Below are 18,873 nucleotides of genomic sequence, written 5' to 3'. Positions count from 1 at the left end.
GCGGGATGAACCCGCCGGCGGTACTAAAGAAGAACACCCGTCCACGGCTGGGCCTGGACGAGGTCAAGAACCAAGCGGAGCCGGGCTCCGCAAAACAAGAAGACGGCGCATGCGAACGTCGCTGCGCAAGTCTCGGCCTGGGGCCGAGACGCTACAAGGAATGTCTGCCGGGCAGACGGAGGCTGACAGGCCGGACGTCGAGACGTTGAACGTCTTGACGCGTACCTGTTCCGGGTTCCGGTACAGGGAGATGACTCTCGCTAACCCTCCGACGCAAGCGTCGGAGTTGACTTCGCTTCCAGTCATGAGCTGGAAGCGCTTCGCGCGTGACTTGCACGATGGACGCATCGAGCAAATATGCATTCTCTCGGACGCCGAGAGAACGAAGAGCGAGAATGAAGAAACTGATGCAGTTCTTCATGGAGACCACCACTGAGAGCGAGGACACTCTCAGTGCGAAGACGAAGAAGGAGCGCTTTGAAGAGCAGAGCTGGGACTCGTTGAAAATGAGTCCCTACTACGAGATCTTACGGGAGTACGTGGACGTACTTCCGGAAGAGATTCCTGCGGAGCTTCCGCAGGACAAGGGAATCCAGCACGAGATTGATCTCGTGCCGGGCACGAAGTACTGTGTCACGCGGCAGTGGCCACTGCCGCGAGAGCAGGTCAAAGCGATCGACGACTTCTTCGAAAGTCGTCGCAAAGCTGGACAAGTGCGGGAATCGAAATCCCCGCACAGTGCTCCGACGTTCTGTGTCAAGAAGCCACAGGGCGGTTGGCGCATCATTCATGCGTACAACAAGCTGAACGATGCGGCGATACCGGCGCAGACACCGATACCTCGAAAAGATGTTATCATCGATTCGATGACCAGGAGCACTATCTACAGTGCTCTTGATCTGCGCGATGGGTTCTATCAGATCCTCATGCGTGAGCATGCTCTGGGAGTGGCTAGAGATGCCGCAGGGTCTGAAGAACGCCCCTGCGACCTTCAACAGGTGCGTGACGCACTTGTTGCGCTCGGTGCGCGACTTCGCACCGAGCTACTTCGACGATGTGTTCGTCCACAGCCGGGCTGCAGACGGAATGAGCGATGTTGAGATGCACAAGGTGCATCTCCGGAAGCTGCTTGCGCATGAGCGCAAGCAGAAGCTCTACGCGAACCTGAAGAAGTGCATCTTCGGGGCGAGCGAGATACCCGTGCTCGGGTGTCTCGTTGGGAAGAACGGTGTCCGCCCTGACCCTGAGGATGTCAGAGTGATCAATGAGTGGCTGACGCCGTCGAACGTCAAGGAACTGCGGCAGTTCCTTGGCTTGGCCACGTACTTGTGCAAGTACGTAAAGGACTACGCGGGCATGATACACCCGCTGTCACAGCTCCTGAAGAAGGACGCCGAGTGGATTTGGACTGCTGAGTGTCAGCAGGCTTTCGATGCAGTCAAGCGGGGCTTGACTGAGGCGCCGATCTTGGCGGATGCCGACCAAGATCGCCCATTCCACGTTGTGTGTGACGCATCCGACTTCGCAATCGGATGTGCGTTGATGCAGCACGATCACGAGGGCCGTGATCGTGTCGTCTACTACCAATCGCGTCAGCTGAAGCCAGCTGAGCGCAACTACCCGGTACATGACAAGGAGCTCCTTGCCATGAAGTACGCACTCGCGAAGTTCCGAGTGTATCTACTCGGAAGCAAACCGTTCGTGGTCTATACGGACCACGCGTCGCTGCGGATGGCTGTGAAGTCGCCGCACATTTCGCTACTGATGGCGAGATGGCTCTCATTCTTCGCAGAGTATAACTTCCGGGTTGAGTACAAACCCGGAAGACTCAATGTGGTGGCCGACGCGCTCAGGCGTCGACCTGACTACGCCACGACTGATGCCGACGTCAATGCCATTGACGCCATGTGATCGAGCACCCCAACGTCGTCACTGTTGGACGACGTGAAGGTCGCGTACGCGCACGACGCGGACGCGAAGCTCTTGCTGGCCTATGGCTCAGCACCTTCTGACAAATCTCGTCAGAAGCTGCCGAAGCATCTTCGTGCTCGTGCACACCGTTATCGGGTGCACGATGGGTTATTCTCTACCGTGCAGTCGACGACAACGCGGACCGCGTTGTCGTGCCCAATGACCATGACCTGCGGCTCAGGATCATGTATGAGTATCACGATGCACCAACTGCGGGGCATCCGGGCCGTGAGAAGACATACCTTCTTCTCACGCGGGACTTCTACTGGACCCACCAGTATAAATGGGTGCGCAAGTACGTCCGTGCTTGCGAGGTTTGTCAACGTGTGAAGCCTGCGCCTTTCGCGCAAGCTCCCTTGCAGTCACTGCCGACTGCGTCGGAGTGTTGGCAGTCCATGTCTTTGGACTTCGTGTTCGGTATTTCCCCGGACAGGCAGGGGAACACGGGCGTTGTGGTCTTTGTTGACCGCTTCAGCAAGATGGTACATCTTGCTGCGGTACCCGCTGAAGTGACTGCGAAACAGACGGCTCGTCTGTTCGTTGACATGGTGTTCAAACACCATGGCATGTCAATCGACATTGTGTCGGATCGAGACCCGCGCTTCACTGCGCACCTTTGGCAATAAGTGTTTACACTTCTTGGGAGTCGACTTTCGATGTCGACTGCGGACCATCCGCAGACGGACGGGCAGACCGAGCGCGTGAACCGCGTGCTCGTAGACGTGCTTAAGAGGTACGCTCACTCGTTCCAACACTGGAGCGAGTGTCTGCCGATGGCGGAGTTCGCCATCAACAACTCGGTGCATGCCTCGACCGGGCATACACCCTTCTACGTGAATGCCATGAGACACCCACGCCTCCCGAGTCTACTCGGGATGGTGGCTCCTTCCTTAAGTGGGGGAGGATCTCCGACTGCACCGCAGCAGCCGCAACGACACGAAGTAAAGCCAAGAACCGCGCGTCTGTACAGGGCACAGACACCGACAAGCGCACGAAGAACGTGTCTGTGCGGGGCACAGACACCAACAAGAAGAAGAAGAACGTGTCTGTGCGGGGCACAGACACTGACAAGAACAAGAACAAGAAGAGCGTGTCTGTGCAGGGCACAGACACCACGAAGACCAACGCAGAGGCAGGGCCTACTGCTGGAAGCGAGCTGAACGAGTTCAGCTCGGACGCAATTCACTTCGTACCGCGCAGACAAGCCGTCATTCGGTTTGTCCAGGACGCTATTGCAGCTTCTGTCGACCGACAGAAGCTGAACGCAGACAATGTTGGCAGGGGCAACACAAATGAATTCAAGAAGGGTTCATTGGTTTTGTTAGCTACGCGAAACCTGCCTAAACATGCAGTTTCCGACTTCGGGGCAAGCAAGCTCGCTCCGCGCGTCATCGGGCCATTCACAGTATTGGCACGGCATGGCAATGCTTACACGCTAGACATTCCGTCTAGCATGCGTCTCCATCCAACGTTCTACGTCGGAAGGCTGAAGCCATACCTGCAGCACGAGCTACCTAGCTCGGATGAACCGTAGCAGAAGACTCGGCGGAAGCCATCGTCCTCTCCAGTGCGACTTCGCGCTGGAGCAGCGGGTCGAGCTAATGGTCCAGCTCGGTCGGAACGATCGAGGCAGTCTGGGAGGCCGCCGCAAACTGCGAATACTTCAGAGCGCCGAACGCAGCGCTCTGGAACTACTCCACGACCGGGACTTGGTCGTGGGGAGACACGAGATCAGGGTCAACACCAAGTTGACCACACACGGGGTGTGTTTCCGCCACCGCCGCCGCCGATTCGTGATGCACACGGCTCAACTCGATGGATTGCTGAGCGGATTGTTGATCACAGTATCCCGAGAACGAACAGGCAACTAGTTCGTTTTCGTATCCGTTGGAGAGGATTCCCTCCCAACCAAGATACATGGGAGCCGCAGAACGTCTTGCTCGAAGACGTCCCGGACATGGTGAGGGCGTACGAAGTCCACCATGCGCTGCACACTGGAACGTAATGCGAGCGCTGCTGTTAACAGCAGCACCCGAAGACACTTCGAGGGCAGACATAGATACCTGCCCCCGCGGCAGCGACGCGCTTCGCACGTTGCCGCGCATGCTACTCAGTAGGAGAGAGGTTATCCGCTGCTGCGCCAGCGGTCTTCAACTTCGACGCGCTCGTTCCATTACGAGCGCGCTCTCTTCAACGTCACGCATTGGCCAAGCGGTCAATGGTAGTTGACGTGCCGGGACCGGCACGTCTAACCTTGATGGGGGGATGGTGTAACGGGGTTACACGCACAAGTGGCTACAGTCACTTGTAACTCTAACAGACACGACGTCTGGTAGAGGTTCGAAAGACTTTCTCGTCCTTGGTGTAGACACACCAAAGGCTACATACATTTAGGATCACCAGGACGGGTGGTCCATAGAGACTTAGGATTCCTATTGGTTGAGAGCAGCATCTTTTAGCCAATGAGTGACATGCATAGCATTGGAATTCTGCCCTCCAGCCGTTGGCAGATTCCTAGTTTAGAATATTACATTTAGAGGAAGTCAGAAACATAAAACACAAATAGCAGTTCTCATCTTTTACCAAAACACGCTACTTGGAGTCTTTATCTTATTTAAGTATACTCGTGGATCTCGAGTATACTTAACTCAAGTAAAAGAAACCTACGCTTCCTCATACACGTGCGCATACGTGTAAGCCGTAGTAGTGAGCCAAGGTAGGCCCATTACACCTCCTTGGTCTCCACTAGCACGGTCCGTGTGCTTGCGCAGATGCTGCTCCGTCGCGGGGTAGATCAGGTTCACCTGCATCCCATTCATTTACCACGCACAATATCCGTAAGTCTCCTTCTCTTCCCACACCCATTGCAATGTTCACGCACCTTGTACGGCTTGACATCTCGCGCCACGTCTTCCTGGAACGTGCTGTAGTTGTCGTTTACCAGGATCTCGAGCAGTGACATGCCCGCCAGCAGTCGGTCCAGAGTGTCTGAGTCCATGACCGCCGTCTGGATGCTGAGCACCGCCGACTTCTTGTGGTTGCCGCTCTTGAAATTGCACAGCAGCGTCATCTACAGCAGGTTGCTCTTGAGCGCGCAAGGACGGCGAGCCAAAGACATAGAACCGCTCACGCCGCCGCAGATCTCGGAGCTTGGCACCACGATCATCTTGCGCAGCAACAGGTTGTCCAGCGCCTTGTTGTTGCTCTTCCTGAGACCGTCCTCGGCGGAGGTCTGCAGCACCGTAGTCATCTCAAGCCCAACTTGAGCTTCTTGAGATCGTCGACGATGGCCTGGGCGGCCTCGCCCGCCGCGCTTCTGCTTCTGCTTCTGCTGGCGCACGTGCACGCAAATGACGAGTGACAGTCACAGCTAGATGTGTACAGTAGCGATGCGGAGGGTGCTCTCCGTTTTCGCCGTCGTCTTGGCAGCGCCAGTCACATCCATTCTCGACGTTCCCTCCGCAGGCTCGGCTTCGACTGTTTCGTCAGAGAACGGCGCAAACTTTGATATCGAATCTAAATGCTTTTGACCAAAACTATTAGAAATCACCGACGCATACTAGCACTCTAATTGGACATAATCTTTCCTCTTTCATCCAATTGGCGTCGTTATTCTACCCCCTGAGATTTGATATCCAGTGTCTTGTATACCGTTTATACATTAAGTTTAAGGAGTACATTGTAGAAATGCATACTTTTATAATCCGACTCAATCCGGATTATCCGGATTCAAGTCGGTTGTGCAATCCGGATTCCGTTTGCAACCGGTTTACATTCTCTAGCAACGAGAGGGAAATGGGGATCTCTCGGAGCTACAATTGTAGCTCCGTGGCCCCTTGGATTTTAGTTTTTTACGAGCTTATTGTATTTTTTAGCATGGGTGTTGTGGTCGTGCGGAACGCGTTCGCTTGATCCCGTTGCTCATCATTGCTTACCGCAAGGACGCGGGGGCATTCTTCAGCGAAGCAGCTTCACCCTTTGTGTCGGTCGTCAACTTCAGTTCGCACAGATGGCGCTTTACAATGGATTTGCTTCAGGTCGTGAGTTGAGAGTGAGTTTTCGGTGCAGTTATTTACATTCTCGCAGGGCTTGCACGCTCGCGACTTGCCTGTTCGGCCCTCCATCTTAACGAGGACGTCATAAGGATGTGGTGTGTTCTTTCTGTCGCCGTTCCTGGCACTAGTAATGTGTGGCCACAGCTCTAGACTTTCAGTGAGCCGGAACTTTCAAACTTCTCTGCGCAATTGTGTCATTGGGTTTTCGCCAAGATGTGCCAGAGTGTTGGGATCGTAATACTTCTGAGGTCTGTATAAAGGTGCCATATACTTTTTACAGCTTGCTGGGCACGCATTGCTATGCTATCGTGCCACGGTTCGTAGCCTACGAATCGTAGGTACATGTACTTGGAAATCCTTTGTGGGAGATAGATGCACTGGGATGTCGATCACCAGCACGCGTTGGCCTTGCTCACTGGCCGTCTTCAGTTGGGCAGAACCCTCGAGCTTGTTTCCTTTTCGATCAGCTTTGCGCATCAGTTGGGACCGTGCTGAGGAGTCCCCAGTGCAGTGTTGATCGCAGATCAAGCATGGACATCTATCTACCTGCGGATCGACTCGATCTATCCATTCAACGCGAGCTGGCACCGGCAGCTTCCTCCTTGGCCGATCAAACGCCTCGTAATGGGGCGCCTCGCCCTAAAAGCTGCCAAATTCTTGTCGTCTCAACTACAGCTTCCGCCCGGACAAGTGTTGAGTCGACAAGCGCCGATCCCTCTCAACTTGAAGTTATCCCCAACTGCTTGGTATCAGCCAATCCGGGTTGACTACCCTCCCTCCGTTTAACACTCGGGCTTCAACTGCCTTGGTGTCATTCCTGCATTCGCGCCCTCGGTGGCAGTCCGTCAGTCTCCTCCACCCCCGTCACCTCCATCACGTCCACCATGATCTTCAAGTCGCGCTGCCCCACGCTGCCCATTCCGGCGGACGCATCCATCTGGAAGATGGTGGAGCAGCACGCCGCCGACATGCCGGACAAGAAGGCCTTCATCTGCGGCATCACGGAGCGGTCCCTGAGCTTCTCGGAGCTGCTGCAGCAGGCCAAGAAGGTGTGCGCCGGTCTGGCCGCCAACGGCCTCAAGAAGGGGGACGTGGTCATCCTGCACTCGTCCAACTGCCTCGAGTACGTCGTGGTCTTCCTGGCGCTCAACCGCCTCGGCGCGATCTGCTCGCCGTCCTCGCCCCTGTTCAACGGCCAGGAGCTGGCGGACCAGATCGAGATCGCCGAGGCCAAGGCCGTCATCACCCACAAGAAGTTCGCCAAGGTGGCGGTGGAGGCCGCGGGGCTGCGGCGCCTGCCGCTGTCGCAGATCTACACGCTCAGCCAAGCCGAGGGCCCCGCTGGTCTCAAGTCCATCGAGGACCTGGTGGCCCAGAATCTGCCATTCCCCAACCTCCCGCCTATTGACACCAACCAAGTGGTGACGCTGCCCTTCTCCAGCGGCACAACGGGCCGCCCCAAGGGCGTGGAGCTCACGGCGCGTGCCATGTACGCGTGTGGCATTCTACCGGCCTACCGGGAGGCCGAGGTAGAGTACATTCTGGGCATGCTGCCGTTCTTCCACATCATGGCTACAATGATCTTCCACGTGACCATCTACAAGGGCGTGACCATGGTCGTGCTGCCTGGGTTCGACCCGGAGACGTTCCTGAAGACCGTGGTCAAGTACAAGATGAGCAAGCTGAACCTCGCGCCGCCGCTCGTCACGTTCCTGGCCAAGCACCCGATCGTGGACAAGTACGACCTCTCTCACGTGACCCACGTGGGCTCTGGAGGGGCCCCTTTGGGCAAGGAGGTGGAGCACGCGGTCCTGCAGAGACTGGGGATCCAAGTGCTTCAGGGCTACGGCATGACGGAGTTCGCTGGCTGTGCGAGCAGCTCGTACCCATCCACGTTCCGTGACGGTGCCTCGGGTACGCTGCACCCCAACACGGAGTTGAAGGTGCAGGACCTGGAGACAGGAGAGGAGCTGGGCGTGAACCAGACTGGAGAGCTGCTGTTCCGCACCCCAGCGCTCATGAAGGGGTACTTCAAGAACCCGGAAGCCAACCGCGTTACCTTCACCGAGGACGGATTCGTCCGCACGGGCGACGTCGGATACATCGATGAAGATGGCTACATTTTCATTGTCGACCGTCTCAAGGAACTCATCAAGTACAAGGGCCACCAGGTGGCGCCTGCCGAGGTGGAGGACGTCGTGAACTCGCACCCGAAGGTTGCGGACTCTGGCTGCGTGCGAGGGTTTGACCCTGCTACGGGTGAGGAGATCCCCAAGGCTTTCGTGGTGCTGAAGGAGGGCGAAACGTTGAGCGAGGAGGAGCTCATGGAGTACGTAGCGGGCAAAGTGACGGGCTACAAGCGCGTGCGTGAGGTGGAATTCATCGACGTGATTCCCAAGAGTCTGTCGGGCAAAATCCTGCGCCGCGTGCTGCAGATCCGACAGAACGAGAAGATGAAGGCGACCCAGAGTCGGCTGTAAGTTGGAAGGTGAAGCAGAGTATGGCAAGGATGGTAAAACCCGGTTGGGATCATATAGGGTACAGATCAGAGAATGGATCGGTTATTAATACTAATTTTTGTATTGAAAAACATATGTTACGGCAGTGAGCGGTTGCGAGGAGCGTAGCCATAGCAAACCCGCGCGGTATTTGCGGAGGCGGGCCCAGCGACGAGCATTCCAGCGAACGGACCCGTTGCCGCAACTCGGAGTTAGTTTTCTTTTTGCGGGGGTCTGGGGGTGCAACCCCCAGAACACCTTTTAGCACGTCAGATCCAATCTCAGATCTGTACCGTATATGACCCCAACTGGAGGTTACCGCAAGGATAGGTTGAACACACGTAGTAGTATGGTATTGTGCTGAGTTGTTGCATCGCCAGGCTCGAAATCACCCCGTGTTAGTGGTATCTAGACTGCATCGAATTCTTCAGTCAGGAATGCAACACTTCTTGTGCCATCGAAGGTCGTACAGTAAGTTTTCCCACTATAGTCCTGAGCACCACAAGGGCAATGGCTTATATAGTGCCAACTCATCGTCACTTCTGAATTTGCCTCCTTCAGTCCCTAGTGGCCTCTCTCACCTCGACTAGTGAATTCGTCTACTGTGCTATACCATGACCATCATCTTCAAGTCGCCGTACCCAGACGTCCACATCGCGGAGGACGCAGCCATCTGGAACAAGCTGGAGGAGCACGCGCTCGAGAATGGCGACAAGGCAGCGTTTGTCTGCGGGATGTCAGAGAGATCGCTGAGCTTCGCGGAAGTGTTCAAGATGGCTCAATTCCTCGTGGCCGGTCTGCTGGCAAGCGGCATCAAGAAAGGAGACGTACGTGCTTGCATCCGTTGCTTGGCCTTTGAGATACAATGCTCACTTCTCTACTGAAACAGGTCGTGATCTTGCACTCCTTCAACTGTCTGGAGTACCCCGTGGTGTTCCTCGCACTCAATCGCTTGGGTGCAGTCTGCTCGCCGTCCTCTCCGCTCTTTAACAGCGACGAACTCGCAGACCAAATCCGATCCGCCAAGGTACAGGCATACACTCAGCACCATCAACTTCTCCACCAAATGCAAACTACTAACCATTCATAACTCGCCAGGCATCCGCGGTGATCTCGCACGTCGCGTTCGCAGAGGTGGCAGTCCAAGCTGCAACACTCACTAGCGTCTCACTCAAGCGCGTGTTCACCCTTGGCCATCCTAAAGGTACCTCTGGTCTGCAAACCATCGAGTAAGTGCCATAAATCACTCCTCATTTTGTGTACATTAAACCACTAACCATGTATCGTAGAGCGCTGATGGCTCTGACGCTGCCCCTCCCACCTTTACCCGCCATCAACCCGGGCGACGTCGTGTTGCTGCCGTTCTCAAGCGGAACAACCGGTCGTCCTAAGGGTGTCGAGCTCACAGCTCGTGCGATGTACGCCTGTGGCGCTCGAGTGGCTGCTCTGGAGCGAGACACCGACTACATGCTCGCAGTGCTGCCGTTCTTCCACGTCGCCGCGATCATGATCTTCCACGTGACGATCTTCAAGAAGATGACGACGATCGTGCTGCCTCGATTCGAGCCCGGGAGCTTCCTACGCACCATCGAGAAGTACCAACTCGACACGGTCAACGTCGTGCCCCCGATCATCCAGTTCCTGGCGAAACACCCGCTCGTGGACAAGTACGATCTCTCGGCCATCAACCGCTTGGGTTCGGGCGCTGCACCGCTGGGTGACGAGCTTGTCGACGCCATCCACAGTCGATTCGGCGTCCCAGTGCTGCAGAGCTACGGCATGACGGAGCTCGCTGGCACCGCCACCCATTCGTCCGAGACGGTCTTTCGCAACGGTGCGTCGGGGAAACTTCTCCCCAACACGGAACTGCGCGTGAGATGCCTTGATACTGGAGTTGATCTGGGTGCAAACCAACGTGGCGAGCTGCTGATCCGGTCGCCGGGCGTCATGAAGAGATACCCGGACGCTACTCGCGAGATCTTCACTCAAGATGGCTTCATCTGCACTGGGGATGTTGGCTACATTGACCAAGATGGCTACATCTTCATCGTCGACCGCATCAAGGAGCTGATCAAGTACAAGGGCCACCAAGTTGCCCCCGCAGAGATCGAGGATGTGGTCAACTCGCACCCTCAGGTCGCGGACTCGTGCTGCATCCGCGGACTCGACTTGGCTACGGGTGACGAGATCCCCAAAGCATTCGTGGTGCTAAAGTTCAATGGGGACGAACCGTTGACGGCGGAGGCGTTGATGGAGTACGTGGCGTCGAAGGTGGCGGGCTACAAACGCGTGCGCGAAGTCGAGTTCATCGACGCCATCCCCAAGAGCTTGTCCGGTAAAATCCTCCGCCGCCAGCTGCAGCTCCAACAGGACGAGAAGATTGAGGCTGCTCGGTCGCTTCGGAGCCGCCTGTGACTCGCGTCCTGATCCGAGTGAGGTGGGGCACCACTGCAACACTGTAGTCATTCCCAAATGTATGCCATTTAATTCGTGTTGATGAGTTCGACGCCGGTGTTCTGTGGCGCTTGCTTGCTAATGGCGAGCGCTGTCATTGCCGGGTGGCTGGTGTTGAAAAAGGACAACCTGCTGCGTCACTCGGATTCTTGGTGACAAAAGTGTCGAGCTCCTTTGAGCCAAGCGAGCGAGCGAGCGAGAGAGAGAGAGAGAGAGAGAGAGAGAGAGAGAGAGAGAGAGAGAGAGAGAGAGAGAGAGAGAGAGAGAGAGAGAGAGAGAGATGATCTTCCGGTCCAAGTGCCCGACGCTGTCAATTCCAGAGAACGCCTGCATCTGGAACGTCGTGGAGGAGCACGCGCGGGATATTGGCGACCGGCCGGCGTTCATCTGCGGACTGACGGAGAGGACGCTCACGTTCGCGGGGCTTCTTCGACAGGCCAAGCAAGTGTGCGCGGGTCTTGTGGCCAACGGGAGCAAGAAGGGCGATGTACGTGGAAAAGTGACTGGGTATCGTGGTTAATAATGGTTTACTAGATTTCTGTCGATTCCAGGTGGTGATCCTGCCCTCGTTCAACTGCCTCGAGTATGTGGTGGTGTTCCTGGCGCTCAACCGCCTCGGGGCGATATGCTCGCCATCGTCGCCATTATTCAACGGGAAGGAGCTGGCCGGCCAAATCGAGATCGCAGAGGTGAGTTCGGCGAGGCTGGAGTTCAATTAGAGGAGCTTTTTGACCCTGTGACGCTGTTGCAGGCAGTTGCTATCATCTCGCACAAGAAATTCGCCAAGGTGGCGGTGACGGCAGCTGGGATGCGTGGGATTCCCCTCTCGCGGGTGTACTCATTCGGCGGAGCAGATGCTCCTTCGATCTCCAATCTATTGAGTACGTTACAGGTGCTCTAGGACAAAAGTACCCGTTGAGATGCTAACCTCTTGTTGATCAGGGATTTAATTGCTCAAGACCTGCCGTTCCCCGACCTCCCTCCCATCGACGCGAACCAAGTCGTGACGCTACCATTTTCCAGCGGCACTACCGGTCGACCAAAGGGGGTGGAGCTGACTGCGAGGGCAATGTACGCGTCTGGGGTTAGCCCAGCGTACAGGGTGAGCAAGACCGGGTGTGTGCTGGGCATGTTGCCATTCTTCCACATCATGATGACTATGAACTTCCACGTCACGCTCTACCTCAGGAAACCGATGATCGTACTGCCAGGCTTCACACCAGAGACATTCCTGAGAACGGTGATGAAGTACGATCTCTCTCATGTCAACCACGTGAAATCTGGAGGAGCGCCACTAGGCAAAGAGGTGGAGCGTGCAGTCATGCAGCGACTCAGGATCCAAGTGCTTCAGGGCTACGGCATGACCGAGTTCGTGGGCTGCGGCTGTCGATCGTACCCGAATATTGTCCGTGGTGGTTCTTCAGGCACTTTACATCCCAACACGGAATTAAAGGTGAAAGACCTCGAAACAGGAGAAGACCTACCAGCGAACAGGACGGGAGAGCTGCTGTTCCGCACTCCAGCGATGATGAAGGGCTACTACAAGAACCCCGAAGGTACCCGGGCTGCATTTACCGAGGACGGGTTCCTCCTCACTGGTGATCTTGGCTACATCGACGATGATGGCTACATCTTCATCGTGGACAGACTGAAGGAGCTCATCAAGTACAAAGGACACCAAGTGGCCCCTGCAGAGCTCGAAGACGTAGTGAACTCGCATCCTCTAGTCGCAGACTCTTGCTGCGTTCGAGGACGCGACTTGAAAACGGGCAAAGAGATTCCCAAGGCGTTTGTCGTACTCAAGGAAGGTGCCACCTTGACCAGTGAAGAGATGATGAAGTACGTGGCTGCCAAAGTGGCCGGCTACAAACGTGTGCGCGAGGTCGAATTCATTACCGAGATCCCCACGAGCCTGTCGGGTAAAATCCTACGCAATTTGCAGTTGGTTCAGGACAGGAAGGTCAAGATGCAGCGGAGTCGGCTCTAAACAAACCAATGGTATTCCATGGATACAAGTTCGTGTGTGTTGCTCGCGAATCCACGACATGTCGGCGTCTTATGTGGGCCAGAGAAGTAGGTGATAACCGTGCTAACATTGTTTTGGTTTCACTGCTACAGGTTGTGACGCTGCACTCGTTTAACTGCGTCGAGTACCCGGTCATCTTCTTGGCGCTTACACGTCTTGGGGTTGTGTGCTCCACCGCGTCGCCACTTTTCAACGAGGAGGAACTAGCTGATCAACTCAAGCACTCGGAGGTAGGAATCGATAACCTAGTTATCCTTGTGTTACTCAACTAACCTATTGCCGATTGTGTCCGTCTTCAAGTCTGCTGCGATCATCACCCACTCCAAGATGGTCGACACTGCAGTCAAGGCTGCGTCGCTCGGTGGCATCGAGCTGAACCGTGTGTACACCATCGGTCACGCCGACATCTCCGCCTCACTGATGCCCATCGAGTACGTACAGAATCTACTGCTCCACGCCAGGAGCTAATTCGTTGCTACTCCAGGGACATGCTGGCCAAGGACGTCCCCTTCCCGAACCTCCCTCCTGTCGACCCGGACGCTATCGTCGCTATGCCCTTCTCGAGTGGCACCACTGCTCGACCGAAGGGCGTTCTTCTATCGGGTCGCGCTCTCTTCTCCGGTGCCATGATGGCCAGCCACTCCGAGAAGGATATGGAGTACTCCATGACGGTGCTGCCCTTCTTCCACATCATGTCCACTCTGCTGTTCCACATGGCCTTCTACCGAGGCTGGGGGACGATCATCCTACCCAAGTTCCTTCCGGACGAATACCTCAGCGCAATCACCAAGTTCAAGGTCTGGAACGTGTACGTGGCGCCTCCGATCGTCCAGTTCTTCGCCAAGCACCCGCTCGTGGACAAGTACGACCTGTCTTCTCTCAAGTACATCGGAGCGGGGGGAGCTCCGATGGGCACCGAGGTGGAGGAGGCCGTGTTCAAGCGCATTGGCGTCAAGGTGGGCCAAGGCTACGGCATGACCGAGTTGTGCGGCCCCGTGACCATGCCGGCCTACGAGATTAACCGCCCCGGGTCCGTCGGCCAGCTGCTGCCGAACTCGAAGCTGCGCGTGTTGTCAATCAGCAATAGAGCAGACTTGGATCCGAACGAGGTGGGCGAGCTGCTCATCCACACGCCGGCTATGATGGACGGGTACTACAAGAACCCAGAGGAGACGGACAAGTCGATCACGGAGGACGGCTTCGTGCACACGGGCGATGTTGGCTACATCGACGAAGATGGCTTCATCTTCATCGTGGATCCAGTCAAGGAGATGACCAAGTACAAGGGGCATCAGGTTGCCCCCGCAGAGCTCGAGGACGTGCTGCACGGCCACCCAGCAGTCGTGGACTCGTGCTGTGTGCGTGGCAAGGACTTGCAGTCTGGCGAGGAGATCCCCAAAGCTTTCGTGGTGCTCCGCGAAGGCGCTTCAGCTTCGCCTGAAGAGATCATGGACTTTGTTGGCGACAAGGTTGCGCCGTACAAGCGCGTCCGCCAGGTCGAGTTTGTGGACGCGATCCCCAAGACCATGTCAGGCAAGATTCTGCGTCGTCAACTTCAACTGCGTGAGGATTCGAGGATCAAGGCTGCGAGTGCTCCCTAAGCAGGTAGCGAAGCTGAGACTTTGCTACTTCCTGAATATGCCAGTCATCCGTGTTGATACTTTAATGTTCTAGTGGCACAATGTGGCATGGATGGCGATGGCAGAGATGTAGAAAGAGTTACTTTTTACCCTTCTTGCCTCCCTTTTGTTTCTCTGTAGCAACCAAACAACAACGCAGTGAGTCATCAACGCAGCTAGATAGTCCTAGCATCTGCCATGAGATAGCAGCTCGACGCACCCTCCTTGGGAGCCTGCTCCTTCTTGCCGCCCTTGGCGTTGGCCGCGGGCTTCTCCTCCTCCTTGTCGTGCTGCTGCTGCTGCTTCTTGTCCTTGCGGCCCATGGTGGTTGAAGAAGTGGTGAAGTGAAGTGGTTCTTTGAGACTTGGCTTGCGGTGCTTGAGGCGAAAACCAGAATGACCGAGAGGTGAAGCAACAAGGCAATTGCCTTGATCGCAGTCGTACAGCCGGTTGCAAGCACGAGCGTGAGGAGGTTGGTTTTTCTCGGACGGTTGGGAAACGGTTGCACTCGGTGCGGCGAGAAAATAACTTGCTTTGAGAATAGCGCAAGCTGAAGTGGCAAGCCTGGAACGAACCTGAGGAAACCGAACCACGGTACGCAACTTTTCTGGTTCGCGGTTACACGTGACCTTTCGTCCGAACACGGTATACCGATATACCGACTTCAATTGAAAAACCTCAGGAAGCAGTGAAGAAAAACGGCAGGTTCGGGTTTTTCATGTTCGTTTGGCATGCCTGTCCTTGGGTACACTAGTGGCGTGTTCACGCAAAACCTCCCTCTAACTGGCTGAAAGGGCCACCAGGATGCGTACTTTCCCTTCTTGAACAGCCGCACCCGATCCAATGCACGAAGAGCCGCTTACGGCTCAGGCAACGGAGAGGCAGCGCTCCTCCTTGTGCGCGGTAGCTTCTGACTAGCAGTCTTCAATTCACCTGCAAGCACACAAGTTCACTCCAGCACTTGTACAAGCGCCCTAAATTTCCTTTCCTCAACCGCCTTCAATTGTTGCACACTTGGCCGCTGCAGTTCCAAGGTATGGCACTCTTGGTTTTCATTAAGGTTTACGACCTGCTAACTTACACATGCAACCCGTACTCCTTTTGGTCTCAGTGGTATCATGTATCGCCAATCCAGCGAGCTGCAACGTGCTCATACGCCCACGCGCATACTATCAACAACAAGTGTACCACAATCGTCTCAGACACTGGCTCAACGCGTGCTTTCCCAACCAGTTCTTCGGCGCAGCGCTAGCTTCCCCTCGGCTCAACTGGTGGAGACGGAAGGACCGCCTACTCGTCGGGCAAGATATGAGGCGTCTCCGTTGTTCACTACAGCTGGGAACGCGTGCAGCCTGTCGAACCATCGCTGACGGCAGCAGCAGGGCTAACAGCGGTAAGCACGCCGGAAGGAATCCCTGCTGAAGTTGAGAGAGCTGTCGAAGGCTATCGCCCAAAGCCTGGATTTGTGCTCGTCCCTCCGACTTCGAATGAACGTTCGTTTATATTCAAGTGGGGGGGGGGGGGGGGGGTACGCGTCCACCCAGCCGATGACCCAGCTTTGGTGGGATGGATTTGCTTAGCAGCACACAGTTGCCGAGATGCAGAAGCCATCCAGGTGCTGTACGGTGGGAAGACGTCTCGCGCTACAAAACACTTGAAGGAAGTGCACGGTATCACGTCGGGAAAGACTGCAACCGAGGACACACGCAAACGAACAAGGGATGAAAAAGTAACCAGAATCCTAGCGTCAGCAACGTCGAAGGAGAACTGCCAACGAATCCGTCTGCTACTCCAGACTCTACAAGTCGTGCACAACAATTTGCCGTTCGTTGTCGGGGAATGGGATGAATCCCAGCTTCTGCGCGCCGTGATCACGAAGGAAGAGTTCCGAGCTGTTGTGAACAGGCAGACCATAACGCATGCGGTTGTGGAGCTGTACGCGTCCGGCGTGGTGGAAATGACACACGTCATTCGCGTGAATCGGATCCCTGGTGTGAAATTCTTCACAATGGTGGCCGACTTTTGGACCTGTAAACAACGGGGATGAAGTTCATCGGTCTCCGCCTATACTACATTGACAACGACTGGAAGTTTGGTTCAATTCTCCTTGGGACTCGTCACTTCAAGCCGCTCTACGGTGAACGAGACTAAGGTATTCGGGAACCGTATGCGCGATGGCTTAAGCAGATCCTAGCTGACTTCGGTCTAACAACTGCAGATTTCTTTGGGGCGACGACGGACGGCGGACCCGACGTCAAGTGGATGATGGAGTCTGGATTACGCCTCCAGTGGGAGTGGTGCTGGCCCCATCTTACCAATGCCGCTACGAAGGCAGCTTTTGGCATGACAGGTGATCGAAACCCTGGAATGCGTTCTTTGCTCAGCAAGGTGACAGTCACCATTTATCAGGTTCGGTCGGTGGAGGTGATGGGGAGCCTTTACGCTGAGTAGGTCGACGCTCTTGGGGTCGGCAAGGAAAGGAAACTAGTCGACTACAAGCCCCATCGCTTTATGGGGTTAACTCAAGTATTTCGCCGTATTGTGAAACACTGGGACGTGCTCGAGTTGTGGTACGAGGAGCGCACAAGGAAATTCGAGCGAGACGGAAAAGCTCCTCCGAACCCCTTTCCGCTATCCGGCCAGAAGAAGCTCATGGAGCAGCTTTTGTCGCTGCTCGTCCCCATCTCTGCTGTGAACGTCAAGAGCCAAGCCGAAAAGGCCAGCCAAGTAGACGTCCTCTTGTCTGTGTACAAGCCGGGTGGCTGTGGACCAACCGCTCGTCAAGTTTGATTCGACAAAAGAGCACGTTGTTCATTATCACCCCACCGAGCTACTGCCGTTAGCGGAGACCACACGGAACCTGCTGAGTCAAGCCTTTCAAACGCGGTTCTTCTCTCGGTACACTTGCCGTGAAGCGATGAAGAAGTGCTCGTTTGTGTGGGAAATGCAGTTGCTGCTGCACCCCCACAAAAATATCGACGGCATGCTCATGGGCATAGTGGGTGCTTGTGGAAGATCCCAGCATCTAAGTGATGGCGTGATTGAGCGCAACAAAAGCGCCGTGAAGCAACTTGTTCTCCAGCGACTCAAGACGATCATGATGTCTCTTCAACCTCCGGAAGCCGAGCCTGCGATGAAAGTACCGGCGGCATTCTATCACAATTGTGGGTTGTCAGAGGATCTGTGCGACTTCTTGCCGCTGACGATGCCCCGGGCACCTGAGCAACCAACCCCACAGATGCTGCTCGAAGGTCGGGTTGATGAGGAGCTGGACCGGTGGTTCAGCGACCCACAACTTTTGGCAGCCACATCAGCGACCGATGTTGAGACTGTTCTCAACTTTTGGAAGCGGATGCTAGAGACTGGTACCTATCGCTGTTTACCTCAAGTCGCGCGTATCGTGTTCGCTGTTCCAGCTTCGTCGGCTCAAATTGAGCTAGATTTCGGGGTCAGCTGAATGATGGTGACATCGCAACGTGCCTCGCTTTCAGGAGCCAACATTGATATGTGCTCTTTCCTGAATCGAAATCGGGGATTTATTGACGTCACGCAGTGCTTCAAGCTCACGCCAGATGAGGCCAAGAACGCTATCCCTTCGAACGTGACGATCGACTTGGGGCCATTGAACCCCATGGCGATGTTTGAAAGTGAGTGGGAAATTGCGCTGTCAAGTGCCTTATCTCTGTCGACTGAGCTAGCCTAAGGACACTCAAGTCCTGCTGCATCCCCGACCGAAGGAATGCTAGGTAGCATTGCATGCATAGATTTATATTCTGCTCAACATTGCATGTTGCACACTATCACTTGACGATCAAATAAACAAACTGTGCAACAAACATGGATATCTTCAACTCCTGTGGGCACCGTTTACCATCGAGCCAATTGCTAAAGGAACGCGCAGCTACTCATCATGAAGGAGGTCAACTCGGGCCATGTAATCGGTGACCGTGCTAGGATCACGTTACACTATGATGCCGTTGATGTTTCGGGCATTCTTGTCTCGAAAACGCAAAAGACTTCAAATAGTTGCCGTATTGGAGGCTACTATTACTTCTCTACCTGACAATCCTGCTTTTTAACTCTCGAATACGCGCGACCACACGATCCGACACCGCTGTCTGTGCTATCTTCCTCGCACGCTCGACTCATTCGGGGTCATTACTTTCAATTGGGGAACTTCCGGACGTCTACGACGGCGACATGACTTGCCCGAAGCTTTTTGACTTCCCACTGCCTTGATCTAGCACGCA

The 18,873-nt window shown here is 55.3% G+C and overlaps 5 protein-coding genes across 5 annotated transcripts; 4 read left to right on the top strand and 1 right to left on the bottom strand.

The window, feature by feature from the left end:
• Positions 1–4,634: 4,634 nt before the first annotated feature.
• On the bottom strand, positions 4,635–5,416 carry PHYSODRAFT_331616 (hypothetical protein; the record flags this gene model as incomplete). The annotated part of the gene is made up of 4 exons (XM_009528444.1): positions 4,635–4,775; positions 4,853–5,017; positions 5,102–5,302; positions 5,354–5,416. The coding sequence occupies 4 exons, from the start codon at positions 5,414–5,416 to the stop codon at positions 4,635–4,637; spliced, it is 570 nt and encodes a 189-aa protein (XP_009526739.1).
• A 1,494-nt stretch (positions 5,417–6,910) lies between these two features.
• On the top strand, positions 6,911–8,617 carry PHYSODRAFT_560221 (hypothetical protein; the record flags this gene model as incomplete). Its single annotated transcript, XM_009528443.1, has 1 exon — positions 6,911–8,617. The coding sequence occupies one exon, from the start codon at positions 6,911–6,913 to the stop codon at positions 8,504–8,506; it is 1,596 nt and encodes a 531-aa protein (XP_009526738.1). The 3' UTR covers positions 8,507–8,617.
• A 521-nt stretch (positions 8,618–9,138) lies between these two features.
• On the top strand, positions 9,139–10,939 carry PHYSODRAFT_560219 (hypothetical protein; the record flags this gene model as incomplete). Its single annotated transcript, XM_009528442.1, has 4 exons — positions 9,139–9,351; positions 9,414–9,551; positions 9,623–9,753; positions 9,814–10,939. 4 exons carry the CDS (start codon positions 9,139–9,141, stop codon positions 10,937–10,939), a joined length of 1,608 nt encoding a protein of 535 aa, XP_009526737.1.
• A 319-nt stretch (positions 10,940–11,258) lies between these two features.
• On the top strand, positions 11,259–14,605 carry PHYSODRAFT_501285 (hypothetical protein; the record flags this gene model as incomplete). Its single annotated transcript, XM_009528441.1, has 5 exons — positions 11,259–11,465; positions 13,097–13,234; positions 13,305–13,435; positions 13,489–13,960; positions 14,123–14,605. 5 exons carry the CDS (start codon positions 11,259–11,261, stop codon positions 14,603–14,605), a joined length of 1,431 nt encoding a protein of 476 aa, XP_009526736.1.
• Positions 14,606–16,221: 1,616 nt separating this feature from the next.
• On the top strand, positions 16,222–18,326 carry PHYSODRAFT_331611 (hypothetical protein; the record flags this gene model as incomplete). The annotated part of the gene is made up of 7 exons (XM_009528440.1): positions 16,222–16,248; positions 16,419–16,598; positions 16,673–16,760; positions 16,842–17,032; positions 17,075–17,350; positions 17,409–18,071; positions 18,177–18,326. 7 exons carry the CDS (start codon positions 16,222–16,224, stop codon positions 18,324–18,326), a joined length of 1,575 nt encoding a protein of 524 aa, XP_009526735.1.
• Between the last annotated feature and the right edge of the window lie 547 nt (positions 18,327–18,873).

This window comes from Phytophthora sojae (assembly GCF_000149755.1).
Source record: "Phytophthora sojae unplaced genomic scaffold PHYSOscaffold_4, whole genome shotgun sequence".
NCBI lineage: Eukaryota > Oomycota > Peronosporomycetes > Peronosporales > Peronosporaceae > Phytophthora > Phytophthora sojae.
Note: the sequence above shows the minus strand (reverse complement) of the source record. Positions and strands in the feature narration are given on the sequence as shown.